The 14,896-nt window shown below is 38.3% G+C and overlaps 1 protein-coding gene across 1 annotated transcript in view; it reads right to left on the bottom strand.

Annotated features, from left to right (window-relative positions):
• The window catches only part of dnah3.S (dynein axonemal heavy chain 3 S homeolog), a 169,807-nt gene extending 156,095 nt beyond the window's left edge, over positions 1-13,712 (bottom strand). Inside the window, exon 1 of the mRNA XM_018239192.2 lies at positions 13,224-13,712. Within this exon, the coding sequence (XP_018094681.1) occupies positions 13,224-13,256 (33 nt within the window). The 5' untranslated portion in view covers positions 13,257-13,712. The remainder of the gene's footprint in view (positions 1-13,223) is intronic.
• Between the last annotated feature and the right edge of the window lie 1,184 nt (positions 13,713-14,896).

Here is a 14,896-nt window from a genome sequence, read left to right as displayed (position 1 = left end):
GCCCATGAATGAAACTGTTGCTATTGATATGTTTCTTTCCAGCTATGCCATTGTTACTCAGGAGAGTTACCCCGAAGAGGTTTTAAGGTAATGGTATAGAAATGCAATACATATAGCTATGTGCAATGTATTTTTGGTCTCTGAAAAGGTTTCTTGCATGATGTGCCTTAACTGCTATATTTTCAGCATTTTCTTTGAAAGGTTCCTTGCCGGGACGGAAGGAATTCACCAGGGGGAGAATGTAGGGAAAATCTTAGACACCCTTACACTTTACAGACAGGCACATCCCTAGTAATACGGACACCTCAGTGGGTCCTTATGGGGACCTTGTGCTTATGTAACCCCTGCAGTTCACACAGTGTACACTAGTGGCACTGTGCCAGAGTATAAAAGGTTTAGGAACCATGTGCTCTGGGTCCATTGCTTTAGCCCAAACAAGCAGGCTGGAAGGGAATGGGTGATGCTGACCCTAGGCGCCTTGGCCCTAGTAATTAGATAGCTATACTCGTTTTATAGATCGCTCTAGGAGTGATAGAGAGGTTAATTAGTTGAGCAGCTCAAGGCTCCGCCGAGGAGATTAGAGGGATTAAGATCCCAGGGTATTACTGACCCAGAGTAAGGAACCAAGTGTTGAGATAGGGATGTCAGGAGTTCCCCTAGTCTGCCACTGGAAGATATCCTGAAAACTGGGCAATACCCATCGCATGCTGTCAACTTACTCTCTGCTGTATATTCCCTAGCCTGTGGGGATTCAGCCTATACGTGCTGTGAGTATATGCTTCCTTTATGCTGCTGTGTATGTTCTATATTCCATTGTGGATCAATGTGCTTAATGATCTCTGTGCTCTTGTTCAATAAATATTGTTCTTTGTTCAACTGTTAAAGAACTACTGGCGCCCATCATTGTGCTATCGCATAAGGTTACAGTTACACTACACCCTTGCCTCCACCTCGCTGCGAGGGCTTACCCCTGAGAAAGAGAGCTCATCGGTGGTCTCAGCCCACCAAGGAAAGTAGAGTAAACTGTCCCAGCACAAGTCAGTTTACTATAGCGCTACAATATATATTGTAAAGATAAGGTGTCCCCTTAAAGTAAAACTACCCCAGAATGAATCCTTAAAGAAAAACTATAAAACCCCCAAAATTAACACTAAAGCAACAGATAGTTTATATCAAAGTAAATCTTGCCCTTTTACATATTTTCCCTTGATCCACCATTTTGTGATGGTCTGTGTGCTGCCTCAGAGATCACCTGACCAGAAATACTGCAGCTCTAACTGTAACAGGAAGAAGTGGGGGAAGCAAAATACAGAACACTGTCTGTTAATTGTCTCATGTGACCTAACATGTATGATTTGTTTGGGTTTTTTTTGTGTGCACCGTGTATCCTAGGATCCCAAGGGATGGCCCTTATTTTTTTTAAATGGCAATTTTCTATTTATAATTACCCAATAACACATATTACTAAAAAAGTATATTATTATAAAAATGGTTAATTTACTGTACATGAAGCAGGGTTTTGAATCTATTTAAGCTATTTTATGCAATATATTTTTATAGAGCCCTATATTGTTCGGGGGTATAGTTTTCCTTTAACCAACAGATACAGTAGTCTATGTCATATTAAGTGGCCTATTAAAGAATCTTATCAAACTGGAATTTAGAGATCCTTGCCATCTTACATGGTGAGACGAGTAAAGAATTATGGCACATCAAATTCAAAGTTTCCTGGGTTTCCAGAAGTAACATTTAATGGCACAGTTAGGGGGTTATTTACTAAGCTCCGAATACCCGAAATTCCCTGAAAACCGAAGAATTCGTGATTTTTTGTGTTATAATAGGCTTTTAAAAAAATCTATTAAAAAAAAAAATGTATTAAACCCAGAGGGCTAAAAAGCCTGAATATAAAAACACAGCATCTCAAACCTGCAATTTCCAATATATATTCATTAAACATGTTCAGTACTTTTAAAGTTATTTATAAACAGTTGCTATTGAAAATACTTCTGGTTAAGAAAATAGAAAGGGACAGCCAAACACTGCTTTCAAAAGCAATACATATATAAATAACAAAAAATAAACAGAGAGGATTTGTAATGAATTTATACTGCAATGTTGCTTAGAATAGTTTTTTCTATTATTAGGCACAAAATGATTTTTTGGGTTTTACCGTGTTGTTTGTAGGGTAGGCACTCAAAGAGCAACCCTCCAGGCAGTTGTATTAAAAATGGTCTTTATTCGAAGTACAAGTACGGATTACAGCCTTACGCATTTCGTGCTCTCACAACACTTAGGGGCAGATTTATCAAGGGTCGAAGTGAATTCGAGGGAATTTTCGAAGTAAAAAAATTCGAAATTCAAAGTAATTCTTTGGATACTTCGACCATCGGATAGGATACTACGACTTCGAATTTACTTTGAATTCGATTCGAATTAAAATAGTTTGAATATTCAATATTCGATAAGCGAAGTACTGTCTCTTTCAAAAAACTTGACTTCAATAGTTAGCCAAATTAAACCTGCCGAAGTGCCATGTTAGCCTATGGGGAGCTTCTAATGCATTTTTCTAAGTTTTTTGTAGTTGAAGTAAAATCGTTCGATCGATCGCTGAAATCCTTCGAATAGTTTGATTCGAATGATTTAATTGTTCGATCGAACGATTTTACTTCGACCGCAAAACTGTCCAATTCGGTAAAAAAAACTATAGCCATTTGATGGTCGAATTTCGAAGTATATTTCACTTTGAAATTTGACCGTCCATAAATCTGCCCCTTAGTCATTCCCTTTAAAGGTAAACTTTGATTATTTTGCCCTTTGTTCAGCAGTTCTTCAGTTTGAATTTCAGCAGCTATATGGTTGTAGGGCCTAATTCACTTTAGCAATACTGTCCGGTGTCAGCGAAGATGAACAGGAGCAGGTCAGGGTTGGTGACCCCTAATAGCATTTTAAACTACTTTTTTACCCATCTGATACCATTAATCCACAGAAAACAGCAAATGCAATGTTTCATAAACAAATGTGTCCTTGTGAACAAAAAACAACATCAAATATTGCATGAAAGTGCCTCCAAATGATCCGACATATTAAAAAATAATGTTTTTTTTCCCATGATTTCGTAAAACTCAAATGTTTTTTTCTTTCAGTAAATATTAAATTTTTTCAAGCTAGATAATTACTATGCGTAAGAGATAATATTTAGAAAGAATAAAAAGATCAGTTGCCATGGCTACTGTATTACTATGTGATGGTTTAATAATTGGTGTTCACTGTGCAATGTGGTTTAATAAGCTACTATTTAAATGAACAGAATGTCTGTTTCTTTAAAGGTAAGTCAGAAAAACCACAACGCTGACTTGACACTAGGAAACTTTGTTATAAAACTTTTGTTTTGTTTATTCCTTTTATTTTAGTTCTGTAGGTTTTTATGCAATTTAGTGAATGTTTATGCCAGGTATCACTTCTCTTGCTCATTAGTGTAATGGTACACAATGGCAACAAAATAAATCCTCAAGCTATCAGAAGACAGTTCTATTCCAGCCTAAACTTCAATTCTCACAATGCTTGGCATGCTTTTTTACAGGTCTTTCATCAGCTGGCTTATTTCAAGAGTCAGAACCAGCAATGCACAGAATAGAAAGAGATAGCTACATACTGCTTTTAGTAGCAATTACAAACAAAGATATAAAATATATTCGGGCATGCACAGCTGCATCCATCTTGGGGAATGGCCAGTGAAACTTCACTTCACCCATTAGCTTTGCAATGACCCGCTGCATTGTAGAAAAAAGACAAGCCGATTGTTTTCAAAATTAAATGTTTGAACACATTTCTGCACTGATTTCTGCTTATAAAATAATTGAAATTATTTTTATGCAGTTATTTAATTTAAATAACTTGGACAGGACCGAAGACATCGGGGCACATTTACTTAGGGTCGAATATCGAGGGTTAATTAACCCTTGATATTTGACAGTCGAAGTTAAATCCTTCAACTTTGAATATCGAAGTCGAAGGATTTAGCGCTATTCCTTCGATCGAAGGAATAATCATTCGATCGAATGATTAAATCCTTCGAAACGAACGGTTCTAAGGATTTTAATCCATCGATCGAACGATTTTCCTTCAATCAGAAATTGGCTAGAAAGCCTATGGGGACCTTCCCCAAAGGCTAACATTGATGCTCGGTAGGTTTTAGGTGGTGAAATAGGTGGTCGAAGTTTTTTTTAAAGAGACAGTACTTCGACTATCGAATGGTCGAATAGTGGAACGATTTTTAGTTTGAATCGTTCGATTCGAAGTCATAGTCGAAGTAGCCAATTCGATGGTCGAAGTAGCCAAAAAAATACTTCGAAATTCAAAGTATTTTTTATTCTATTCCTTCACTCGAGCTAAGTAAATGTGCCCCATGATGTTTAATCATCAACGTCAACAATAATTAAAAGGAAAAACTTTTTCAAGGTTTAAAGAAATTATTTTTTCTGCTACTAGCCTGTATACAAACCTTCTATATGTATGCAAGCTCCCATCCAAGAAGGTTAAGAAACTCTGCATTAAAATATGTCCAGTATTTTATGGTGCCAAAATCCAAATTTTAAAAATAAAGTGATATTCTTTGGTTAGCCTATTCTATTTTACCAATTGGTTAAGTTGATCTATAAACAGAGCAAATAGCTACATTTTACTACAGAGAACAGTATTCTCTTTGTTTGACTGACTCCCACTGAGCTAATTTTCTGAGTCTGAATCAATTAGATACTACTTGTCTTCTAATATGGAAGATATGACAAAGGGGAATTGGCCCTTATTTATGATCTGATAGAAACAGAAAATAAACTCAGTGGGAGTCACTTTAGAGAATTATGAATTGACGCTTCCAACCCTTATCACAGGCCTCTTCTTTGAAGTAAGTATAGTGCAGTTCTAATGGGCTTCAAGAGATCGTGTACCTGTGGTCTGACTTCCCACTGAGAGAAACAGAAATTTAATTTATGGAGAACTAAAGGAGAACTAAACCCCTTGCTTATAAAAAAAAACCCTACCCCTACCCTCCATAGCCCCCCCTTCCTGCTCCCCCCTGCACAGGTGTTAACATCTTTAAATGCCCCTAAGCCTGTAATTACCCCTCGTTGCAGAGTCAGCGCAGGAGAGCTTGTGGGCGACATCTTCTGGCGCTTCGATAATCTTCTGGTCTTCCTGTGGAACTTTGGTAATTTTCGTCACTTTCAGCACATGCGGAAAACTGCTGCATGCGCCGAAATGGTGCTTACTTAACGAAGATAACTGAAGCACTGAAGAGCTCCGCTGCGCTGTCTATGCAACGAGGGATAATTACAGGCTATGGGGCATTTACAGGTGTTAACACCTGTGCGGGGGGCGCAGGGAGGGGGAACTATGGAGGGTAGTGGTTATTAGCAAGGGGGTTTAGTTCTTCTTTAATGGAGCACAAAGTGTTTTATATTTCATAGAGCTCTATTAATTATGAAGCTTATAATACACAAAAGCTATGAATATCCTGTAAATTATATCCTTATAAACGGTGAGTTCTGATGTCATCAGTTATAAACGGTGAGTTCTGATGTCATTTCTGTCACATGACTCACTGAAATTTGTGTATTATAATAAATAAAGTACCCCCAGTTGTAAAATATGAGGATATTAGAAGTTACCTCAGAGTTCTATGACCTGTATAAAAACACTCGGCCTTCGGCCTCGTGTTTTTATATGGTCATGAAACTCCTCGGTAACTTATAATATCCTTATATTTTACAAGAGGGGGTACTTTATTCACTATATAATGCCCCTCCTACTGATGATTCCACTCTAGACTCAACCCCTGCCTTCATAACCTTCTGGTAATTCCGTGATCTAACAAAGACATCAATCTCTCAAGGCCAAACATCCAATAATTCATAAGCAGATAGCACACTATAACTACAGGCATGACCTTTCTTTATTGAAAACCTCAAGTAGCTGTGGGTTATCCATGCCACACTAAAACATTTCCGTTACCACTTAGTAACACAGTAGCACCAAACTTGTCCAGTGGAAAGTATCTTCAGGCCTACAACCAGACCATGTCCAGAGATCCTTATTGGGTTGAAGGGCTGGTTCACCTTCAGATTAACTTTTAGCATATTATAGAATGGCCAATTCTCAGCAATTTTTCAATTGGTCTTCATTATTTATTTTTTTTATCTTTTTTTATCAATTGACTCTTGCCAGCTTTTAAATGGGCGTCACTAACCCCATATAAAAACAAATGTTCTGTGAGGCTACAAATATATTATTAGTGGTATTTTTATTACTCATCTTTCTATTCAGGCCCTCCTATTCATATCCTAGTCTATTATTCAAATCAATGCATGGTTGCTAGGGTAATTTGAACCCTGACAACCAGATTGCCAAGACTGCAAACTGCAAAGCTGCTGAATAAAAGGCTAAATAACTGAAAAACCAGAAACAATAAATGCAAATTGTCTCAGTATATAAGTCTCTACATCATACTAAAAGTTAATACAAAGGTGAACAGCACCTTTAAGGATTACCACTTGAGCACTAGAGATATTAAGTTCAGTTGTCCAACCATGACCAAAACAAAATGATACAAACTTTTAGGATATTTTAGTAAGTCTGCCAAATTAATTTATGCCTCATTGATTTTTGTAACCACTTACTGCCACCTTTGTGCCTCTATTGATGATTATTTGCACTTAGCAAATCATATTGCTATTGTGATTTATGACCTTTTATAAGATTTTACAGCCATGCTGGAATACAGCACAAGGCCAATCCTCATATTTTTCAACAAGGGGTAGTTTATTTATTATAATACACAAGTTTTAATAAGTCATTTGACAAAAATGACATCCTTAAGCTCAGTTTATAACTGATGACATCACTAAGAGCCATAGTATGGTAGAGTGCTTCCACCCCTGATCATGTACCCTTTGTGGTACCAGGTGCTACACCGGAGAACCCACTCCTGCCATGTGGGTCATGTAGATACATAGAAGAAATTCCAGTGGCACACTGAATGCTGAAAAAAGTGTTAAGTTTATTCACCCAAATACATACAGACAAGGGCAACGTTTCGGACCACTCGGGGCCATGACTGACTGGTAACCAATCAGAGAGCTGCAAATGAGGAAGTAGTGTTCTGGCTAATAGGTTAGACATCCGTTCACTCCAGGCTTTATACATTACATTTTTGGCCTACTAACTAACAATTTTCCTTTTAACACTGTCTCAACACTGTCTCAACAGAAAATCCATTTACCAATGTCTCCATCTCCTCTTGGCACATGTGTAAGTGAAAAAAAGCTGCAGTTCCTCTTGACATCTGAACAAGATTTGCTTATCAACCAGATGGTCAACATCACATAATGTATTAATACACTTAGGGGCAGATTTATTAATGGTCGAATTAAAAATTCTAATTCAAAATAAAATTTCCGAATTTTTTTTATGGTCAAAACTCTCACATTTGAAATGTGAATTATCCAAAGTTGATTCTAATTCGAATTTCAAGATTTATCAAACTCTGGCCCTTTAAAAATTCAATTTCGACTATTCACCACCTAAAACCTGCCAAGTTACTAGCGTTCCTGACATTCGAGTTTTTTTCAGAGAAAAAACTCGAATCCAGTTTAGTTGAATTCGATTCGATTTGATTTTTCGAGTCGGTAAAATTCGTGTGAGTTATTAAATTGTTTTATTTAATAACCTGAGTCGAGTATATTAGAATTTATTAGAGTTTAAAAAAACTCACATGAATTTGAAATTCGACCTTTGATAAATGTGTCTCCCAACAATAACAATCATTACAGTTGATTATGAACATATATCTTGTATACACTGTAAATAACCACACATTTCAGTAAGAAATATTATTACTTTGGGAGTACTCTGAAGCTCCTTTGTCTGTTTTATGGCGGAATAAAGAAAATAATACCTGTGCTGCTTAGCAAACATGAAAATTATAAGAAGAAGCACATCGTAATCGGCAGGGCTGCAACTAGGGGTAGGCAAAAGAGGCACGTGCCTAGGGCACAAAGGTAGAGGGGCGCCAGGCACATACCTCTTCTGATGCCTTCCCCTAGTTTGGACCATTGTGTCCAGAAGCTGCGGCAGGTGTTTCTTCTGCAAGCGCGTGTGCGCTTCCCGCACTCGATTGCGCACTAGCGTTTCCTCGACGCATGTGTATTAGCGCTTCCTCAGCAAATGCACACACATGCTGCCTCTGCGATTGCGCTCTTCTACGCAACATAGTCGGCTGGGTTGCCTAGGGTGCCCAGCACTGGTAATGGGGAGACAGACCTCACTGGAGAATTGATATGAATGGCAGTTAAAAAAAAAGCAGGAGCATTTATTTAATACAGGTATTGGACCTGTTATCTAGAATGCTTGGGACCTGGAGGCTTCAGGATAATGGATCTTTCAAACATTTGGATCTTCATACCTTGATTCAACTAGAAAAGAATGTAAAAATTAAATAAACCCAATAGGCTGGTTTTGCCTCCAATAGGGATACATTATATCTTAGTTGGGATCAAGTACAATGCGCTGTTTTATTATTAAAGAGAAAAAGCTCATTATTTATAAAAATTTGGATTATTTGATTATAATGGGGCTTATGGGAGATGGCCTTTCCGTATTTCAGAGCTTTCTGGATAACAAGTCTCTGGATAACGGATCCCATACCTGTAGTTAAATCTGGATTTGTGTTGTACTTACATTATGTCCCATGTGCCCCCCCAAGTCATACCTTCCAACATTTTGGAAGTAAAAAGAGGGACAAAATTTTTTTTCGCACGTAGAACATCGATTATGTCCACGCCCCTTTCTATCCAGTCACTCCAGTCTTTCTACATTACATTTTATTAACTATATTTGAAACATATTTCTATTTATTTTTCTATTGATCTATTTACAGAGTTTTTATTTTTGTACTGAACAATTCCTTTAAACTGTGAGTCACAGTTCTCTAAAGAGAGAAATCGTTACAAATGTATAAAAATGCAGGTGCGTAATCTAGGATCTCTTCCCAAAAGCCTCTTATTTTATTGAGTTTCAGCAACTTTGAATCTTTTTCAGTGCAGGAGATAAAAAAAAAAAACCTAGGGACATTTTAATAAAAATCCAGGACTGTGGGCGGAGCTGTCAAAAGCTGGACTGGCCTGCAGAAAACAGTCCCGCAGTTGAGAGGTACAGTATGAATATAATTTGCAATGCCCATATATACCTTCAGCAGAATGCCACATTTTACTTCCCCAAATGAATGTTTTCGCAGATTATTCACAGATTATCAGGTCCTGCGTTCGTACACTTCTTTTTACATTTTCCGGAATTGTATGTTTATTTTATTTGTAAAAGTGGGGTTATATTTGTTTCACTTGTAAAAGTGGGGTTCTACTGTATGTAAGTACACATATACACACAGGGCTGCCATAAGGGAGGAGCAGTTGGGAATCCTGTCGGGGCCCTGGCAGTTGTGATGGTCCAATTCGATGACTGTGGGGAATGGGTGGACTTTGGATGGATCATGGGTGTGAAGAGCATGGTCTGGGCAAATTAGAGGTATGCTATACTTCAGTTTTTTGTACTAGGACCCACAACTGAGGGGTCCCAGGTGGGCAATACACTAATGACCCAGGCTCTCTGGGGGAAGGCCCTGCTAAACAGCATGGGGCCCTGTGATTTCAGAAGGTGGCTGTGCATATACACATACAAGTAAAAACAAAGGTAAAACATGTGAATGCCAGATTTAACTCCACTTTAGACCTTTGTTAGTAGGTTAAAGGGGTTGTTCACCTTCAAACAACTAGTTGTCTTCAGATAGATCACCAGAAATAACGACTTTTTCCAATTACTTTCTATTTTCTATGTGTTTACGTTTCTCTAATATTGAAATGTAAAGTGTCATTTTTCACCTTCTAAAGCAGCTCTGGGAGGGGGGTCGCCGACCCTGTAAACTGATCAAAATTGAAACATAGAGAAATGTAAACTAAGGGGCACATTTACTAAGGGTCGAATATCGAGGGTTAATTAACCCTCAAATTCAACCCTCGAAGTAAAATCCTTCGAAAATCGAAGTCGAAGGATTTACCGCAAATACTACGATCGATCAATCGAAGGAAAAATCGTTCGATCGAACAATGAAATCCTTTGAATCGAACGATTCGAAGGATTTTAATCCATCTATCCATTCTATCAAAAAACCCATAGAAAAGTAATGGGGAAGGTTCCCGTAGGCTAACATTGTAGCTCGGTAGGTTTAAACTACCGAAGTATGTAGTCTAAATTTTTATTTTAAAGAGACAGTACTTTGACTATCGAATGGTCGAATAGTCGAACGATTTTTAGTTCGAATCGTTCAAATCAAAGTCGAAGTCGTAGTCGAAGGTCGTAGTAGCCTATTCGATGGTCGAAGTACCCAAAAAAAACTTTGAAATTCGAAGCTTTTTTAATTCGAATCCTTCACTCAAGCTTAGTAAATGTGCCCCCAAATGTTGCAAAATTTTAACAGTTCAGAGTCCGCACCTGAATTACTGAGCTGCCAGACTCAAACACCAGAGACAGGGACATTAAACTTTAAACTAAGATTTTGGAAAAACAATAAAAAATAAAAAAGTGGGAAGTGATAGAAAAAAATCTTTATTTCTAGGGAACAATCTGAAAACAACTGAACTGAAAAAAAGTGTTTGGAAGGTGAACAACCCCTTTGATCCCTCTGACCCGTCCTAAAACCCACATGTGCGCTAGCGTGTGCATGCGTCAGAGCACTGGGGATAACATGTACAGGAGTACGAATCTCTAGTGCTGGGCAGCATGCTGCCCCTAAAATCTTGCTGCCATAGGCCTGGGCCTCACCACAAATCAGGGCCTGCTTTTGTGTCCCTAGAGAAGCATGGCTCTGCACCTACAGAAACTAAGATCAACAATAAAAGGCCCAAAAAAGTGATTAGAACCAATGTTTGTGGTATCCAGCTTTGAGTTCATTTCATGTGAGCAAAGGGTGATAACAGGTTTTTTTTCAGATGGAGGCATCTGTTTAATAAGTGCTGTCCAGCTGTTTCTGAATTGGGAGACAAGTATTCGCTGTGCTATATGTTATAATAAATAACAAATGCCTTGCAGTAACAAGCCACTCTACTACAAAAGGAACATAAAGGCAGTAATTGAATTTACACAAGCGAGAATTCCTAGGCAGATATAATTCTGCCAATGATCTCAATTGAGGTCAGGAACATTCTTTAGTCCCACAAGGTTCTGAGGCAATGTTCCCCTTTATTGCATTGCTTTGTGAGTTGAACAAGGGGTCAGTGCAGTCAATGGTAACCCAGCTGCTGCCAGCATCATTGCTTACACTTTTCGTATACTGGGTCTTTCTGGGTCTGAAAAAAGGCATTTGAACACTTTTCAACTGAACATTAAAAATCGTGTTTGCTGTATACAGGCATGGGATCCATTATCCGGGCAGAAACCTGTTTTTGTTCAAGTAAAGACATTTGCAAATGTTATTGCAATTGGAAGCAGTATTTGTTTAACCGTTTCTATCCCCCGGTTGATGAAGTTGGTTCTCCTCTAGGTCTGTTAATCATTTGGTTCCTGCAACATTGTTTCAGGAGTCAGAACCACCAGTGCAGAAAATGCAGACAGCCAGTCAGATACAGCTTTCAGCTTCAACTACACTTACGAATAAGTTTAAAACCATTTAACATTTTTAATTAATGTGTATGATTTCCTCTTGATAGGGAGTTAGAATGTCAGCTGGTTGATGAAGTTGATTCTCCTCCAGGTCTGTTAATCATTTGGCTCCTGTAACATTGTTTTAGGAGTCAGAGCCACCAGTGCAGAGAATTAAGACAGCCAGACAGATACAGCTTTCAACGGCAACTACATTTACGAATAAGTTTAAAACCGTTAAACGTTTTCAATTAATGTGTATGGTTTCCTCCTAGATGATAGGGAGTTAGACTGTAAGCTGGTTGATGAGGTTGGTTCTCCTCCAGGTCTGTTACTCATTTGGCTCCTGCAACATTGTTTCAGGAGTCAGAACCATCAGTGCAGAGAATATAGACAGCAAGACAGATTCAGCTTTCAACTGCAAAAAGTTTTTAATTAATGTGTATGATTTCCTCTAAAGGGAGTTATAATGTAAGCTCCACTGGGACAGGGACTGCTGGGAATGATATATAATCTCTGTAAAGTACTACAGAACACATTGGTGATATAACAATATTATGTTGCCAAGTTTTTTTAATTGTGCAAAAATTAGTACTGATTCACAATATTGAAGGGATCGTAAAAGACCAACCACAGGGAAAGTAACCTGCACTTTAACAGCTCTTAAAGTGGCCATAAATTGGCAGACTTAAGCTGCCAATTTGGCCTTTTCGAACCAGGTCTGCAGTTTATCTGCCCATATATGACAGGCCCTGTCTAAAAAACATCCAGATATAGATCAGGCAGGTTTTTGTTTGTTAATGCAGCCCTTAAAGGAGAACTAAACCCTAAAAATGAATATGGCTAAAAATGCCATATTTTTTATACTGAATGTGTTGCACCAGCCTAAAGTTTCAGCTTGTCAATAGCAGCAATGATCCAGGACTTCAAACTTGTCACAGGGGGTCACCATCTTGGAAAGTGTCTGTGACACTCACATTCCCAGTGGGCTCTGAGCAGCTGTTGAGAAGCTAAGCTTAGGGCTTGTCATTAATTATCCAGCAGAAAATGAGGTTGGTCTGTTATATAAGCAACAGATGCTTTCTGAGTGCACCTATCCAGTAGTTTGTTTATATATATATTTGCAAGAAGAGCGACACTCACAGGGTTTTCTTTGCAGATAAAAATGTGTTTATTGAGTGGAATAAACACATTTTTATCTGCAAAGAAAACCTTGTGAGTGTCGCTCTTCTTGCAAATATCTATTACCTTTTTGCTGGCACCCAGGCTGTCACGAAGTTAACTGAGTGCACCTCTGGATTTGGTATATATATATATATATATATATATATATATATATATATATATATATATATATATATATATATATATATTTTTTTTATATATATATATATATATATATATACTGTACAAACAGACACTGGAAGTGTACAGGAAGCATAAGCAATACAATAGCAAAATGATAAGGTGAGGGCCACAAACATTACAAATCTCTGGTATTGATACCGAGGAGCGAAAAGAAAAGAAAATTCAATTACCTTCAAGAGTCTCGGAGTCTGGGAAGATTCCATTGCAGATAGCAGTGTATCCCTTATGATTTGATTTTTCTCTTTAAACAGGCAATATTTCTAGTCACCAGACATAGCCTGTGTCCCATCAAGCACTTCTTATTTGTACAAAAATGCCTCTGATATTGGAGACAGATTGGAGACAAACTTTGGTAACTAAGTTACAGGCTGAGAGGTGTGTTTGTGTTTGTCCCTTGCCCAGCAATTATCCCTGTCAGTCTCACTGCTCCCCTCTATTGATCCTCTTTCTCTGCACAATTACACTTTAAATTGTTAAATTGCATGGGAATTAAATGCAGCCAATATTGGGGCTGAAGTTCTGCTGCTCCCCTGGCTCTCACTTTGCTGCAGAACACAAACTTTCCCCAACTCTGAACGAGGTAGTTTGGTTGCCATGGTAACCGCTTGCTGGTTGCTAAAAGAGACAGGGAGGAGGAACCTTCCTTGTGACAGGGGCAGTGCTGTGAATGGAGTAGTAGTAATCTGCTGCCTGTCCTGTTGTGTGGAGAGGGGGGAGTATTATCAGCTAATACGGAAACCATTTTAGGATCTGGTGTGGTCCTGCTTTATGGGCCTATAAATCACTGTTACAATCACCCTCCACCGAGTCATTAATAGAGAACTTCCGCCTTTGCTGTTTTATTTACTGCCTCCAGTAGTAACAAACACGTGGAACCGACGCTGTAGGAATAGGCTGGGATTATTCTCCACCTTGTTTAATGTCAAAGTTATTTCTGTGAACGAAGGTGACTTTAAAAGTGAACTAAAAGCCCTGCTCTATAAAATGAATATCATATACAGAGGCGGTGGCCAATTCTAAGCCAGTTTTCGATTTGGCTTTGATTTTTCTATTTTAGAAGTTGGGAATTCTTTCTTCTGACTCATTCCAGCTTTCAAATGGGGGTCACTGACCCCATCTAAAAAAACAAATGTGAGGCTACAAATGTATTGTTATTGCTATTCATATTCCAGTTTCTCATTCATAACAGAGAGCTGCTAAATTTAAAGGAGAAGGAAAGGTTTTGTGCACTTGGGGGTGCCAAATCCATACCTCCCAACATTTTGGAAACAGAAAGAGGGACAAAAATATTTGACCACGCCCATTTTAGTGGCCACACCCCCTAACTACCATGTCCATTTTACAAAATTAGATTATGAAAGTTTGGTTTTTATATGTTATTACAGTTTTGCTTATGAAGGTGAATTGCCCTTGAATATGTGAGTCTTTGGGGCAGATTTACTAAAGGGCGAAGTGGCTAAAGCTAGTGAAAATTCGCTAGCAAAGTGGACCTACTCTAGCGCTACTTGGCACCCTTACTCCAGGCGAAGTTGCGATATGCCGAAGGGACGTAACTACGCTAATTCACTAACTTGCAGATTTTACTGAACGTTACCTCAGACTTGCCTTCGCCACCTCAGACCAGGCAAAGTGCAATAGAGTAGATAGGGATTGCTTCAAAAAAAGTTGAAATTTTTTCTAAGTCCCAAAAAACGCTGGCGTCTTTTACTTTTTTATGGGTGATAGGCTCAAAAAGATCGTAAATTTTTTTGGGGGTACCCTCCTTCCCCCCTACATTTCCTAACATATGGCACCTAAACTATACAGTGGGCACATATAAAGGGCAATATAACAACTCTATTTT

Source organism: Xenopus laevis, chromosome 9_10S (assembly GCF_017654675.1).
Source record: "Xenopus laevis strain J_2021 chromosome 9_10S, Xenopus_laevis_v10.1, whole genome shotgun sequence".
NCBI lineage: Eukaryota > Metazoa > Chordata > Amphibia > Anura > Pipidae > Xenopus > Xenopus laevis.
This window is presented reverse-complemented; position numbering and strand designations above follow the sequence as displayed.